The sequence below is a fragment of the Coloeus monedula genome, assembly GCF_965178545.1.
Source record: "Coloeus monedula genome assembly, chromosome: 34".
In the NCBI taxonomy this organism is placed as follows: domain Eukaryota; kingdom Metazoa; phylum Chordata; class Aves; order Passeriformes; family Corvidae; genus Coloeus; species Coloeus monedula.
In genome coordinates, this window is record NC_138814.1 from 959268 (window position 1) to 974537 (window position 15270).

Here is a 15270-nt window from a genome sequence, read left to right on the forward strand (position 1 = left end):
TCCCAGGGATAACTGTGGGGCTCCATCCAGGATTTTGGGGTCCCAGGGATAACTGGGGGGCTCCATCCGGGATTTTGGGGTCCCAGGGATAACTGTGGGGCTCCATCAGGATTTTGGGATCCCAGGGATAACTGTGGGGCTCCATCAGGATTTTGGGGTCCCAGGGATAACTGTGGGGCTCCATCCGGGATTTTGGGGTCCCAGGGATAACTGAGGGGCTCCATCAGGATTTTGGGGTCCCAGGGATAACTGTGGGGCTCCATCAGGATTTTGGGGTCCCAGGGATAACTGTGGGGCTCCATCAGGATTTTGGGGTCCCAGGGATAACTGTGGGGTTCCATCAGGATTTTGGGGTCCCGGGGATAACTGTGGGGCTCCAGGCAGGATTTTGGGGTCCCAGGGATAACTGTGGGGCTCCATCAGGATTTTGGGGTCCCAGGGATAACTGTGGGGGCTCCATCCGGGATTTTGGGGTCCCAGGGATAACTGTGGGGCTCCATCCGGGATTTTGGGGTCCCAGGGATAACTGTGGGGCTCCATCCAGGATTTTGGGGTCCCAGGGATAACTGTGGGAGTCCATCCGGGATTTTGGGGTCCCAGGGATAACTGTGGGGGATCCACCCGGGATTTTGGGGTCCCAGGGATAACTGTGGGGCTCCATCCGGGATTTTGGGGTCCCAGGGATAACTGTGGGGCTCCATCCAGGATTTTGGGGTCCCAGGGATAACTGTGGGGCTCCATCAGGATTTTGGGGTCCCAGGGATAACTGTGGGGCTCCAGCTGGGATTTTGGGGTCCCGGGGTTACTGAGGGTCTCCATCCGGGATTTTGGGGTCCCGGGGTTACTGAGGGTCTCCAGCCGGGATTTTGGGGTCCCGGGGTTACTGTGGGGCTCCATCCGGGATTTTGGGGTCCCGGGGTTACTGAGGGTCTCCAGCCGGGATTTTGGGGTCCCCCAGCGCCCGTTTCGCCCCCCAGACAAGCAGCTGGAGGTGCTGCAGGGCATCGCGGACCTCACGGTGCAGGCCACCGAGCAGGCCGTGTTCAAGTGCGAGGTGTCGGACGAGAAGGTCACCGGGCGCTGGTTCAAGAACGGCGTCGAGGTCCGGCCCAGCAAACGCATCCACATCACCCACTCGGGCAGGTGGGAGCCCCGGCAGCTGCGGGGGAGAGGGGAAAGGGGCTCGGGGGGGTCCTGGGGGGGGATTTGGCACTTGGGGGGGGGTTGGGGCACTTATGGGGGGATTTGGGGCACTTGTGGGGTGATTTGGGGCATCTGTGGGGTGATTTGGGGCACTTATGGGGGGATTTGGGGCATTTGTGGGGTGATTTGGGGCACTTGTGGGGGAGTTTGGGGCACTTGTGGGGGGGATTTGGGGCACTTACGGGGGGATTTGGGGTCTTAGGGGCATCTGTGGGGTGATTTGGGGCACTTATGGGGATTTTGGGGCAGCTGTGTGGTGATTTTGAGGCACTTGGGGGGTGATTTGAGGCACTTATGGGGGGGATTTGGGGTACGTGGGGGGGGATTTGGGGCACTTACGGGGGGATTTGGGGTCTTGGGGGCATCTGTGGGGTGATTTGGGGCATCTGTGGGGTGATTTGGGGCACTTATGGGGGGATTTGGGGCACTTATGGGGATTTTGGGGCAGCTGTGTGGTGATTTTGAGGCACTTGGGGGGTGATTTTGAGGCACTTGTGGGGTGATTTTGGGGCACTTATGGGGGGATTTGGGGACATCTGTGGGGTGATTTGGGGCACTTATGGGGGGATTTGGGGCATCTGTGGGGTGATTTGGGGAACTTGTGGGGTGATTTGGGGCATCTGTGGGGTGATTTGGGGCACTTATGGGGGGATTTGGGGGCATCTGTGGGGTGATTTGGGGCACTTATGGGGGGATTTGGGGCACTTATGGGGGGATTTGGGGCACTTGGGGGGGATTTGGGGCACTTGTGGGGGAGTTTGGGGCACTTGTGGGGGGGATTTGGGGCACTTACGGGGGGATTTGGGGTCTTGGGGGCACTTGTGGGGTGATTTGGGGCATCTGTGGGGTGATTTGGGGCACTTATGGGGGGATTTGGGGCACTTGGGGGGGATTTGGGGCACTTGTGGGGGAGTTTGGGGCACTTGTGGGGGGGATTTGGGGCACTTATGGGGGGATTTGGGGCACTTATGGGTGGGATTTTGGGGTACCTGGGTGGGGTTTTGGGGGGAATTTGGGGTTCTGGGTGGGATTTTGGAGTTCCTGGGTGGGATTTTTTGGGATTTGGGGGTCCTGGGTGGGATTTTTTTGGGATTTTGGAGTTCCTGGGTGGGATTTTGGGGTTCCTGGGTGGGATTTTGGAGTTCCTGGGTGGGATTTTTTTGGGGGGATTTTGGAGTTCCTGCGTGGGGTTTTTGGGGATTTTGGGGGTCCTGGGTGGGATTTTTGGGGGGTTTTGGGGTACCTGGGTGGTTTTTTGGGGGGGATTTTGGAGTTCCTGCGTGGGGTTTTTGGGGATTTTGGGGGTCCTGGGTGGGATTTTTTTGGGGTTTTGGGGTACCTGGGTGGTTTTTTGGGGGGATTTTGGGGGTGCCGGGGCTTTGGGACCCCCCCAAGGCCGCGGGTGCCCCCCAGGATCCACAAGCTGGTGATCGATGACGTGCGGCCCGAGGATGAGGGCGATTACACCTTCGTCCCCGACGGCTACGCCCTGACCCTGTCGGCCAAGCTCAACTTCCTCGGTGGGGCTGGGGGGCACTTGTGGGGCTGGGGAGGCACTTGTGGGGCTGGGGGGGCACTTGTGGGGCTGGGGGGCATTTGTGGGGCTGGGGGGGCACTTGTGGGGCTGGGGGGCATTTGTGGGGCTGGGGAGGCATTTATGGGGCTGGGGGGGCACTTGTGGGGCTGGGGGGGCACTTGTGGGGCTGGGGAGGCATTTATGGGGCTGGGGGGGCACTTGTGGGGCCGGGGAGGGCATTTGTGGGGCTGCGGGGGCATTTATGGGGCTGGGGGGGCACTTGTGGGGCTGGGGAGGCACTTGTGGGGCTGGGGGGGCATTTATGGGGCTGGGAGGGCATTTGTGGGGCTGCGGGGGCATTTATGGGGCTGGGGGGGCACTTGTGGGGCTGGGGGGCACTTGTGGGGCTGGGGGGGCATTTATGGGGCTGGGAGGGCATTTGTGGGGCTGCGGGGGCATTTATGGGGCTGGGGGGGCACTTGTGGGGCTGGGGAGGCACTTGTGGGGCTGGGGGGGCATTTATGGGGCTGGGGGGCATTTATGGGGCTGGGGGGGCACTTGTGGGGCCGGGGGGGGCACTTGTGGGGCCGGGAGGGCATTTGTGGGGCCGGGAGGGCATTTATGGGGCTGGGAGGGCATTTGTGGGGCTGCGGGGGCATTTATGGGGCTGGGGGGGCACTTGTGGGGCTGGGGAGGGCAGTTGTGGGGCTGGGAGGGCACTTGTGGGGCTGGGGGGCACTTGTGGGGCTGGGAGGGCATTTATGGGGCTGGGGGAATAATTTATGGGGCTGGGGGGCATTTATGGGGCCGGGGGGCATTTATGGGGCTGGGGGGGCACTTGTGGGGCCGGGGGCATCACAACCCCCTTGGTGACCCCCTGGGGGGGATGGGGGGGGGGAGGGGACCCACCCTGGGGACAATGATGTCACTGGGGGGGGGAACTCCCCAGTGACGTCAGGGGAATCCCCGATGACGTCACCGGGCTCGCTGACGTCACTAATGCACCCCCTCCCCCCCCCCAGAGATCAAGGTCGAGTACGTCCCTAAACAAGGTGAGGGGGGGAGGGGACCCTGCGGGAGGGGGGAGGGGACAGGGGCCGCTGCGGGGGGGCCGCTGGCAGCCCGGGGTCCCCCCAAACGCCCCCCCCGTGTCCGCAGAGCCCCCCAAGATCCACCTGGACTGCTCGGGCAAGGACGCCGAGAGCACGCTCGTGGTGGTGGCCGGCAACAAACTGCGGCTGGACGTGCCCGTGTCCGGAGAGCCGCTGCCCACCGTCACCTGGAGCAAGGACGGACAGGTGGGGTCACCCTGTGCCACCCTGGGTCACCCCTGTGCCACCCTGTGCCACCCCTGTGTCACCCCGTGTCACCTGTGTCACCCCGTGTCACCTATGCCACCCTGGGTGTCCCTGTGTCACCCCTGTGTCACCCTGTGCCCGTGTCCGGAGAGCCGCTGCCCACCGTCACCTGGAGCAAGGACGGACAGGTGGGGTCACCCTGTGCCACCCTGGGTCACCCCTGTGCCACCCCTGTGTCACCCTGTGTCACCCCTGGGCGTCCCTGTGTCACCCTGTGCCCGTGTCCGGAGAGCCGCTGCCCACCGTCACCTGGAGCAAGGACGGACAGGTGGGGCCACCCCTGTGCCACCCTGTGCCACCCCTGTGCCACCCTGTGCCACCCCTGTGTCACCCCGTGTCACCTATGCCACCCTGGGTGTCCCTGTGTCACCCCTGTGTCACCCTGTGCCCGTGTCCGGAGAGCCGCTGCCCACCGTCACCTGGAGCAAGGACGGACAGGTGGGGCCACCCCTGTGCCACCCCTGTGCCACCCTGGGTCACCCCGTGTCACCTATGCCACCCTGGGTGTCCCTGTGTCACCCCTGGGCGTCCCTGTGTCCCCCCTGGCTGTCCCCGTGGGTGTCCCCGTGTGTCGCCGCTGGCTGTCCCCCCGTGTGTCCCCGTGTGTCCCCGTGTGTCCCCGCGGGCTGTCCGGCTGTGTCCCCCCTGGCTGTCCCCGTGTGTCACCCCCATGGCTGTCCCCGTGGCTGTCCCCGTGTGTCACCGTGTGTCCCCGTGGCTGTCCCCGTGTGTCACCCCCGTGGCTGTCCCCGTGTGTCACCCCCCTGACTGTCCCCGTGTGTCACCGCGGGCTGTCCGGCCGTCTCCCCGTGTGTCCCCCCGTGTGTCCCCGTGTGTCACCGCGGGCTGTCCGGCTGTGTCACCACTGGCTGTCCCCGTGTGTCGCCGCTGGCTGTCCCCGTGGCTGTCCCCGTGTGTCACCGCGGGCTGTCCGGCTGTGTCCCCCCGTGTGTCCCCGTGTGTCACCGCGGGCTGTCCCCGTGGGTGTCCCCGTGTGTCCCCCCGTGTGTCCCCGTGTGTCCCCGTGTGTCCCCGCGGGCTGTCCGGCTGTGTCCCCCCTGGGTGTCCCCGTGTGTCCCCGTGTGTCACCGCGGGCTGTCCGGCTGTGTCCCCCCTGACTGTCCCCGTGTGTCACCGCGGGCTGTCCGGCCGTGTCCCCCCTGGCTGTCCCCGTGTGTCACCGCGGGCCGTCCGGCCGTGCAGGCGTTCGGGGCCAGCGAGGGCCGGCTGCGGCTGGAGGAGAAGCACGGCCTGAGCAGCCTGGTGATCGAGAGCGCCGAGCGCGGCGACGAGGGGCGCTACGAGATCCGCGTCACCAACCCCGCGGGCGAGGACACGGCCGCCATCACCCTGCGCGTCGTGGGTGCGGCACCGGGGGCAGCTGGGGCACCTGGGGGCAGCTGGGGACAGTCAGGGACACACCTGGGGACAGCTGGGGGCACCTGGGCACAGCTGGGGACAGTCAGGGACACACCTGGGGACAGCTGGGACACACCTGGGGGCAGCTGGGGACAGCTGGGGATAGTCAGGGACAGTCAGGGACACACCTGGGGACAGCTGGGGGCAGTCAGGGACACACCTGGGGGCACCTGGGGGCAGCTGGGCACAGCTGGGGACAGTCAGGGACACACCTGGGGGCACCTGGGCACAGCTGGGGACAGTCAGGGGCACACCTGGGCACACCTGGGACACACCTGGGGGCACCTGGGGACAGTCAGGGACACACCTGGGCACACGTGGGGGCACCTGGGACACACCTGGGACAGTCAAGGACACACCTGGGACACACCTGGGGGCACCTGGGACACACCTGGGACAGTCAAGGACACACCTGGGACACACCTGGGGGCACCTGGGACACACCTGGGGACAGTCAAGGACACACCTGGGCACACCTGGGGGCACCTGGGACACACCTGGGGGCAGCTGGGGACACCTGGGGCACACCTGGGGGCACCTGGGGACAGTCAGGGACACACCTGGGTACAGCTGGGGACAGCTGGGGACACACTTGGCAACATCTGGGGGCAGCTGGGCACAGCTGGGGACACACCTGGGCACACGTGGGCACCCAGCTGGGCACAGGGGGACACAGGTGACAGCCGTCCCGGGGTCGCCGTGCCACGCCCCGGTGCCAAGCGCAGGTGTCCCCCTGTCCCCGCAGACGTCCCCGACCCCCCCGAGGCCGTCCGCGTCACCTCGGTGGGCGAGGACTGGGCCGTGCTCGTCTGGGAGCCCCCCAAGTACGACGGGGGACAGCCGGTGACAGGTGAGACCCCGCCCCTGGCACCTGGCGGCACCTGGTGGCAGCGGGATGTCCCCTCCCCATCCCCCCTCCCGTGTGTCCTCTGTCCCGTGCATGGGTGCCACACCTGTCCCCTTGTGCCACACCTGTGCCACACCTGTGCCACCTATCCCACCCCGTCCCCTTGTGCCACACCTGTGCCACACCTGTGCCACCCATCCCACCCCGTCCCCTTGTCCCCACCTGTCCCCTCCATCCCTCACCTGTCCCCGCCTGTCCCCTTGCCCTCACCTGTCCCTACCTGTCCCACCCATCCCTCACCCATCCCCACCTGTCCTCACCCATCCCTCACCTGTCCCCCCTCCCATCCCACCTGTCCTCACCTATCCCCTTACCCTCACCCATCCCCACCCATCCCCACCTGCCCCTCACCCATCCCTCACCCATCCCCACCTGTCCTCACCCATCCCTCACCTGTCCCCCCTCCCATCCCACCTGTCCGGCCCAGGTTACCTGGTGGAGAGGAAGAAGAAGGGCTCCATGCGTTGGATGAAGCTCAACTTCGAGGTGCTGCCGGCGCTCACCTTCGAGTCCACGCGCATGATCGAGGGGGTGCTCTACGAGATGAGGGTCTTCGCCGTCAACGCCATCGGCGTCTCCGCCCCCAGCCTCAACACCCCGCCCTTCATGCCCATCGGTGCGTGGGGAGGGGTCCCGGGGGGATTTGAGGGGTCCCCGAGGGGATTTGGGGGCGATTTAGGCGGTCCTGGATTGGGTCTGGGGGGTCCCAGGGGGATTTGAGGGGGATTTGGGGTAACAGAGAGAGGGATTAGGGGGGATTTAGGGGTCCTGGATTGGATCTGGGGGGTCCCAGGCGGATTTGAGGGGTTCTGGAGGGGTCCCAGGGGGATTTGAGGGGGTCCTCAAGGGGTGCCAGGGGGATCTGGGGACTCCTGGAGGGGATTTGGGGGGATTTGGGGGAGCAGAGAGAGGGATTAGGGGGGATTTAGGGGTCCTGGATTGGGTCTGGGGGGTTCCAGGGGGATTTGAGGGGGTCCTGGAGGGGTCCCAGTGGGATTTGGGTGGGATTTGGGGGGTCCTGGAGGGGTTTGGGGGTGCTCTACGAGATGAGGGTCTTCGCCGTCAACGCCATCGGCGTCTCCGCCCCCAGCCTCAACACCCCGCCCTTCATGCCCATCGGTGCGTGGGGAGGGGTCCCGGGGGGATTTGAGGGGTCCCCGAGGGGATTTGGGGGCGATTTAGGCGGTCCTGGATTGGGTCTGGGGGGTCCCATGGGGATTTGAGGGGTTCTGGAGGGGTCCCAGTGGGATTTGGGGGGTCTTCAAGGGGTCTCAGGGGGATCTGGGGACTCCTGGAGGGGATTTGGGGGAGCAGAGAGAGGGATTAGGGGGGATTTTGGGGTCCTGGATTGGGTCTGGGGGCTCCCAGGGGGATTTTAGGGGTCCTGGAGGGGTCCCAGGGGGATTTGAGGGGGATCTGAGGGGGATTTGGGGGAGCAGAGAGAGGGATTAGGGGGGATTTTGGGGTTCTGGATTGGGTCTGGGGGGTTCCAGGGGGATTTTAGGGGTCCTGGAGGGGTCCCAGGGGGATTTGAGGGGTCCTGGAGGGGTCCCAGGAGGATTTGGGGGCGATTTGAGGGGTCCTCGAGGGGATTTGGGGGAGCAGAGAGAGGGATTGGGGGGGATTTAGGGGTCCTGGATTGGGTCTGGGGGCTCCCAGGGGGATTTGGGGGGTCCTGGAGGGGTCCCAGTGGGATTTGGGTGGGATTTAGGGGATTGTGGAGGGATTTAGGGGTCCTGGATTGGGTCTGGGGGCTCCCAGGGGGACTTGAGTGGTCCTGGAGTGGATTTGGGGGCTCCAGAGAGGATTTAGGGGGGATTTGGGGAGTCCGGGGGGGGATCTGGTGGGGATTTCGGGGATCTGAGGGGGGATTTTGGGGTCTCAGAGGGATCTGGGGGGTTGGATTTGGGGGTCAGGGAAAGAAGGGGTCTGGGGGACATTTAGGGGTCCGGGAGAGAGTTTTGGGACGATTTTGGGAGGTTTTGGGGTTCCTCTGGGGATTTGGGGTGTCCTGGGAAGGGAGGTTGGGGTGCCGGGGGCGATTTTTGGGGTCCTCCCCAAACTCCCAAAACCGAACCCACCCCAGTCGGTGCTGAGGGGATTTTGGGGGGGGGTGTGGGGGTTTCGGGGCGGTTTTGGGGGGTCCCGGTGGGTTCAGGAAGGGGTATGGGGAGGGTGCTGATTTTTGGGGTGCCAGGGGTGATTTTTGGGGTCCCCCCAAACTCCCAAAACCGAACCCACCCCAGTCGGTGCTGAGGGGATTTTGGGGGGGGGGGGGGGGGGGTTCTGGGCGGTTTTGGGGGGTCCCGGTGGGTTCAGGAGGGGTTATGGGGAGGGGGGGGTGCTGATTTTTGGGGTGCCAGGGGCGATTTTTGGGGTCCCCCCAAACTCCCCAAACCAAACCCACCCCAGTCGGTGCTGAGGGGATTTTGGGGGGGGGGGGGGGGTGGGGGTTTTGGGGCGGTTTTGGGGGTCCCGATGTGGTTCTGAGGGGTCGGGGTGGGTTCAGGAAGGGGTATGGGGAGGGTGCTGATTTTTGGGGTGCCGGGGGTGATTTTTGGGGTCCCCCCAAACTCCCAAAACCGAACCCACCCCAGTCGGTGCTGAGGGGATTTTGGGGGGGGGTGTGGGGGTTTCGGGGCGGTTTTGGGGGGTCCCGGTGGGTTCAGGAGGGGGTATGGGGAGGTGCTGATTTTTGGGGTGCTGGGGGCGATTTTTGGGGTCCTCCCCAAACTCCCAAAACCGAACCCACCCCAGTCGGTGCTGAGGGGATTTTGGGGGGGGTGTGGGGGTTTTGGGGCGGTTTTGGGGGTCCCGATGTGGTTCTGAGGGGTCGGGGTGGGTTCAGGAAGGGGTATGGGGGGGGTGCTGATTTTTGGGGTGCCGGGGGTGATTTTTGGGGTCCCCCCCAGCCCCCACGAGCGAACCCACGCACCTGGTGCTCGAGGACGTGACGGACACGACGGCGACGCTCAAGTGGCGCCCACCGGAGCGGTTGGGGGCTGGGGGCATCGACGGGTACCTGGTGGAGTGGTGCCGCGAGGGGGGTGAGCGAGGGCACCCCAAAATCCGGGGGGGGGAGGGAGCCCCAAAATCCGCGGGAGGGACCCCAAAATCCGGGGGAATCCCTGAATCTTGGGGAGGTGCGGGAGGGAGCCCCAAAGCCGGGCGGGACCCCGGGAAATTTGGGGTCCCCGCAGTGGAACCCCCGCGAACACGGAGCTGGTGGAGCCCCCAGCCCCATAACCCCCCCTCCGCCCCACAGAGCCCTTCCCCAGCCCCACAGAGCCCTCCCCAGCCCCACGGCCCCCCAAACTGGTACTCCCCAGCCCCACAGCCCTTCCCCAGCCCCATAACCCCCCCTCCGCCCCACAGCCCCCTCCCCAGCCCCATAACCGCCTCCTCAGCCCCACAGCCCCCTCCCCCAGATCCATAACGCCCTCCCCAGCCCCATAGCCCTTCCCCAGCCCCACAGCCCCCTTCCCAGCCCCATAACCCCCCAACCCGGTACTCCCCAGCCCCATAACCCCCTTCCCAGCCCCACAGCCCCCTCCCCAGCCCCATAACCCCCCGACCCGGTACTCCCCAGCCCCACAGCCCCCTCCCCAGCCCCAGAGCCCCCCAACCTCTCCTGTTGCCCCCCCAGACTCCACGTGGACCCCCGCGAACACGGAGCTCGTGGAGCGCTGCGGCATCACCGTGCGGGGGCTGCCCACGGGCGAGAAGCTCCTGTTCCGCGTGGTCGGGGTCAACATCGCGGGCCGCAGCCCCCCGGCCACCATGGCCCAGCCCGTGACCATCCGCGAGATCGTCGGTGCGTCCCGGGGACCCCAAAACCGGGGGGGAATCCCTAAAACCATGGGGGGGATCTCAAAAACCGAGGGGGGATCCCTAAAACCATGGGGGGGATCCCGAACTGAGGGGGGATCCCGAACTGAGGGGGGATCCCTAAAACCACGGGGGGGATCCCTAAAACAGAGGGGGGATCCCAAACGGAGGGGGGATCCTAAAACCGAGGGGGGATCCCTAAAACCATGGGGAACTGGGAGCACTGGGAGCACTGGGAGTGATGGGAGGGGAACTGGGGGAACTGGGGGAATGAGGAAAGGGCGCTGGGATTGGGAGCACTGGGAGTGACTGGGAGTGATGGGAGGGGAATTGGGGGAATGAGGCCAGGGCGCTGGGATTGGGAACTGGGAGCACTGGGAGCAATGGGAGGAGAACTGGGAGAACTGGGGGAATGAGGAAGGCGCTGGGATTGGGAACTGGGAGCACTGGGAATGACTGGAAGTGATGGGAGGGGAACTGGGGGAAGCAGGCCAGGGCGCTGGGATTGGGAATTGGGAGCACTGGGAGCGATGGGAGGGGAACTGGGGGAACTGGGGGAATGAGGAAAGGGTGCTGGGATTGGGAACTGGGAGCACTGGGAGCACTGGGAGCAATGGGAGCACTGGGCAGAGCGTTGGCATCGAGGGCATGGAGGACATGGCCGAGATGCGCCTGCGCATCGTCGGTAACTGGGAGCACTGGGAGCGACTGGGAGAGACTGGGAGAGATGGGAGGGGAACTGGGGGAACTGGGGGAATGAGGCCAGGGTGATGGGATTGGGAACTGGGAGCACTGGGAGCACTGGGCGGAGCGTTGGCATCGAGGGCAGGGAGGACACGGCCGAGGGGGGGGATCCCAAAATCAAGGGGGGAGTCCCTGACCCTAGGGGGGGAAATCCCAAACCGGGGGGGGGGGGGGGAACCCGAAATAGGAGGAGGGACCCCAAACCATGGGGGGGACCCCAAAATCGGGGGGTCCAGCCCCCCCATAGATCCCCCTGCCCCCCTCCAAACCCCAGAGCGCCCCAAAATCCGGCTGCCCCGGCACCTGCGGCAGACGTACGTGAGGAAGGTGGGGGAGCAGGTGAACCTGGTGATCCCCTTCCAGGTGAGCTCAGCCCCATAGGGGGCACCGGGCCCTATAGATCTGTGGGGATGGCTCAGCCCCATAGGGGGCACCGGGCCCTATAGATCTGTGGGGATGGCTCAGCCCCACAGGGGTCACTCGGCCCTATAGATCTGTGGGGATGGCTCAGCCCCACAGCCCCATAGGATAACTCCGCCCCACAGCCCCACAGGGATAACTCAGCCCCACAGCCCCATAGGAATACCTGAACCCCACAGCCCCATAGGGGTAACTCAGCCCCATAGGGGTAACTCAGCCCCATAGGATAACTCAGCCCCATAGCGGTAACTCAGCCCCATAGGGGTAACTCAGCCCCATAGGATAACTCAGCCCCATAGGATAACTCAGCCCCATAGGGTAACTCAGCCCCATAGCGATAACTCAGCCCCATAGGATAACTCAGCCCCACAGGGTAACTCAGCCCCACAGCCCCACAGGATAACTCAGCCCCATAGGGTAACTCAGCCCCATAGGGTAACTCAGCCCCATAGGATAACTCAGCCCCACAGCCCCATAGCGATAACTCAGCCCCATAGGATAACTCAGCCCCACAGCATAACTCAGCCCCACAGGGTAACTCAGCCCCACAGGATAACTCAGCCCCATAGCGGTAACTCAGCCCCACAGGATAACTCAGCCCCATAGGGTAACTCAGCCCCACAGGATAACTCAGCCCCATAGGGTAACTCAGCCCCATAGGATAACTCAGCCCCACAGCCCCACAGGATAACTCAGCCCCATAGGGTAACTCAGCCCCATAGCGGTAACTCAGCCCCACAGGATAACTCAGCCCCATAGGGTAACTCAGCCCCACAGGATAACTCAGCCCCATAGGGTAACTCAGCCCCACAGCCCCATAGGGTAACTCAGCCCCACAGCCCCATAGGATAACTCAGCCCCACAGGATAACTCAGCCCCATAGGATAACTCAGCCCCATAGGATAACTCAGCCCCATAGGATAACTCAGCCCCACAGCCCCATAGGGTAACTCAGCCCCTCGGGGCCGACTCGGCCCCCCAGCGATAACCAAGCCCCGCCCCCCAGGGCAAGCCCCGCCCCCAGGTCACGTGGACGAAGGAGGGCGCGCCCCTGGGCGAGGACGTGCACGTGCGCACGTCGGACCGCGACACCGTGTTCTTCATCCGCGCCGCCGCCAGGGGGCACTCGGGGCGCTACGGGCTCAGCGTGCGCATCGAGGGCATGGAGGACACGGCCGAGATGCGCCTGCGCATCGTCGGTAACTGGGAGCACTGGGAGCGACTGGGAGTGATGGGAGTGATGGGAGGGGAACTGGGGGAACTGGGGGAATGAGGCCAGGGCACTGGGATTGGGAACTGGGAGCACTGGGAGCACTCGGGGCGCTACGGGCTCAGCGTGCGCATCGAGGGCATGGAGGACACGGCCGAGATGCGCCTGCGCATCGTCGGTAACTGGGAGCACTGGGAGCGACTGGGAGTGATGGGAGTGATGGGAGTGATGGGAGGGAAACTGGGGGAACTGGGGGAACCAGGCCATGGTGATGGGATTGGGAACTGGGAGCACTGGGAGCACTGGGAGCACTCGGGGCGCTACGGGCTCAGCGTGCGCATCGAGGGCATGGAGGACACGGCCGAGATGCGCCTGCGCATCGTCGGTAACTGGGAGCACTGGGAGCGACTGGGAGCGACTGGGAGCGATGGGAGTGATGGGAGGGGAACTGGGGAAACTGGGGGAATGAGGCCAGGGCACTGGGATTGGGAACTGGGAGCACTGGGAGCACTGGGAGCACTCGGGGCGCTACGGGCTCAGCGTGCGCATCGAGGGCATGGAGGACACGGCCGAGATGCGCCTGCGCATCGTCGGTAACTGGGAGCACTGGGAGCGACTGGGAGCGATGGGAGTGATGGGAGGGGAACTGGGGGAACTGGGGGAATGAGGCCAGGGCGCTGGGATTGGGAACTGGGAGCACTGGGAGCGACTGGGAGCACTGGGCAGAGCGTTGGCATCGAGGGCAGGGAGGACACGGCCGAGATGCGCCTGCGTGTCGTCGGTAACTGGGAACACTGGGAGCGACTGGGAGTGATGGGAGGGGAACTGGGGGAATGAGGCCAGGGCACTGGGATTGGGAACTGGGAGCACTGGGAGCACTGGGAGCACTCGGGGCGCTACGGGCTCAGCGTGCGCATCGAGGGCATGGAGGACACGGCCGAGATGCGCCTGCGCATCGTCGGTAACTGGGAGCACTGGGAGCGACTGGGAGTGATGGGAGGGGAACTGGGGGAACTGGGGGAATGTGGCCAGGGCGCTGGGATTGGGAACTGGGAGCACTGGGATCACTGGGAGTGATGGGAGGGGAACTGGGGGAATGAGGCCAGGGCGCTGGGATTGGGAACTGGGAGCACTGGGATGGAGAAATGGGCGCACTGGGGTTGGGAACTGGTGTTTTGAGGGTGATTTGGGGGCATTTTGGGGGTGTTTGGGGTGATTTTGGGGGTGTTTTGGGGGGATTCTGGGGGTGCCTTGTGGGGTTTTGGAGGATTTTGGGGGTGTTTGGGGGGATTTTGGAGGTGTTCGGGGTGTTTTGGGGAATTTTGTGGTGATCTGGGGGCATTTTGGAAGTGTTTGGGGTGATTTGGGGGTGTTTGGGGTGATTTGGGGGTGTTTGGGGTGATTTTGGGGGATTTTGGGGTGATTTGGGGGTGCTTGGGGGGTGTTTTGGGTGATTTGGGGGTGTTTTGGGGTGATTTGGGGGTGCTTGGGGGGTGTTTGGCAGATTTTGGGGCGATTTGGGGGATTTTGGGGGTGTTTGGGGTGCTTTTGGGGGATTTTGGGGTGATTTGGGGGTGCTTGGGGGGTGTTTGGGGTGATTTGGGGGTATTTTGGGGGTGTTTTGGGGGGATTCTGGGGGTGCCTTGTGGGGTTTTGGGGGATTTTGGGGGTGTTTGGGGTTGGAGCCGTTTCGGGGTGATTTGGGGGCTGTTTTGGGGCTGGTTTTGCCTGGTTTTCGGGGTGGTTTGGGGGTGTCCGCGGTCGGGGGGGGTCCCTGAGGTGACCTCGCGCCCCCAGAGCGGCCGGGGCCCCCCCGGAAGGTGCAGGTGAAGGAGGTTTGGGGGTTCAACGCGCTGGTGGAGTGGGAGCCCCCCGAGGACGACGGCAACGCCGAGATCACCGGCTACACCATCATGAAGGCCGATAAGAGAACCATGGTCAGGGGCCCGGCTGACCCCCAAGTGACCCCCAAGTGACCCCCCAATGACCCCTGACTGACCCCCAAATGACCCTGACTAACCCCCAAATGACCCCTGACTGACCCCCCAAATGACCCCTGACTGACCCCCAAATGACCCTGACTAACCCCCAAATGACCCCTGACTGACCCCCCAAATGACCCCTGACTGACCCCCCCAAATGACCCCTGACTGACCCCCCAAATGAGCCCTGACTGACCCCCCCAAATGACCCCTGACTGACCCCCAAATGACCCTGGCTGAACCCAACTGACCCCCCAAATAACCCCGACTGACCCCCAAATGACCCCTGACTGACCCCCCAAATGACCCTGACTGACCCCCCAAATGACCCCTGACTGACCCCCCAAATGACCCTGACTGACCCCCAAATGACCCCTGACTGACCCCCAAATGACCCTGACTAACCCCCAAATGACCCCTGACTGACCCCCCAAAATCCCCTTGACAGCCCCCCAAACCCCTTTCCCAGCCCCTCCAAGCCCCCCAAATCCTCAAAATCCCCTCAAAGCCCCCCAAACCCCCCCAGTTTCCCCCAAAAACCCCCTTGACACCCCCCCAAACCCCCTTCCCTGCCCCTCAAAGCCCCCCAAAACCCCCCAGTTGCCCCCAAAAATCCCCTCAAAGCCCCCCAAAACCTCCCAAAATCCCCTTGACAGACCCCCAAAACCCCATTCCCTGCCCTT

The 15270-nt window shown here is 64.5% G+C and overlaps 1 protein-coding gene across 1 annotated transcript in view; it reads left to right on the top strand.

Moving 5' to 3' along the window:
* Window positions 1-15270, top strand: part of MYBPC2 (myosin binding protein C2) — a 44914-nt gene that overhangs the window by 22520 nt on the left and 7124 nt on the right. The window contains exons 14-25 of the mRNA XM_082299798.1: window positions 978-1143; window positions 2617-2723; window positions 3742-3771; window positions 3878-4017; window positions 5281-5440; window positions 6242-6346; window positions 6831-7019; window positions 9316-9450; window positions 10050-10217; window positions 11250-11338; window positions 12402-12594; window positions 14403-14542. Coding sequence (XP_082155924.1) covers window positions 978-1143; window positions 2617-2723; window positions 3742-3771; window positions 3878-4017; window positions 5281-5440; window positions 6242-6346; window positions 6831-7019; window positions 9316-9450; window positions 10050-10217; window positions 11250-11338; window positions 12402-12594; window positions 14403-14542 — 1622 coding nt within the window. The remainder of the gene's footprint in view (window positions 1-977; window positions 1144-2616; window positions 2724-3741; window positions 3772-3877; window positions 4018-5280; window positions 5441-6241; window positions 6347-6830; window positions 7020-9315; window positions 9451-10049; window positions 10218-11249; window positions 11339-12401; window positions 12595-14402; window positions 14543-15270) is intronic.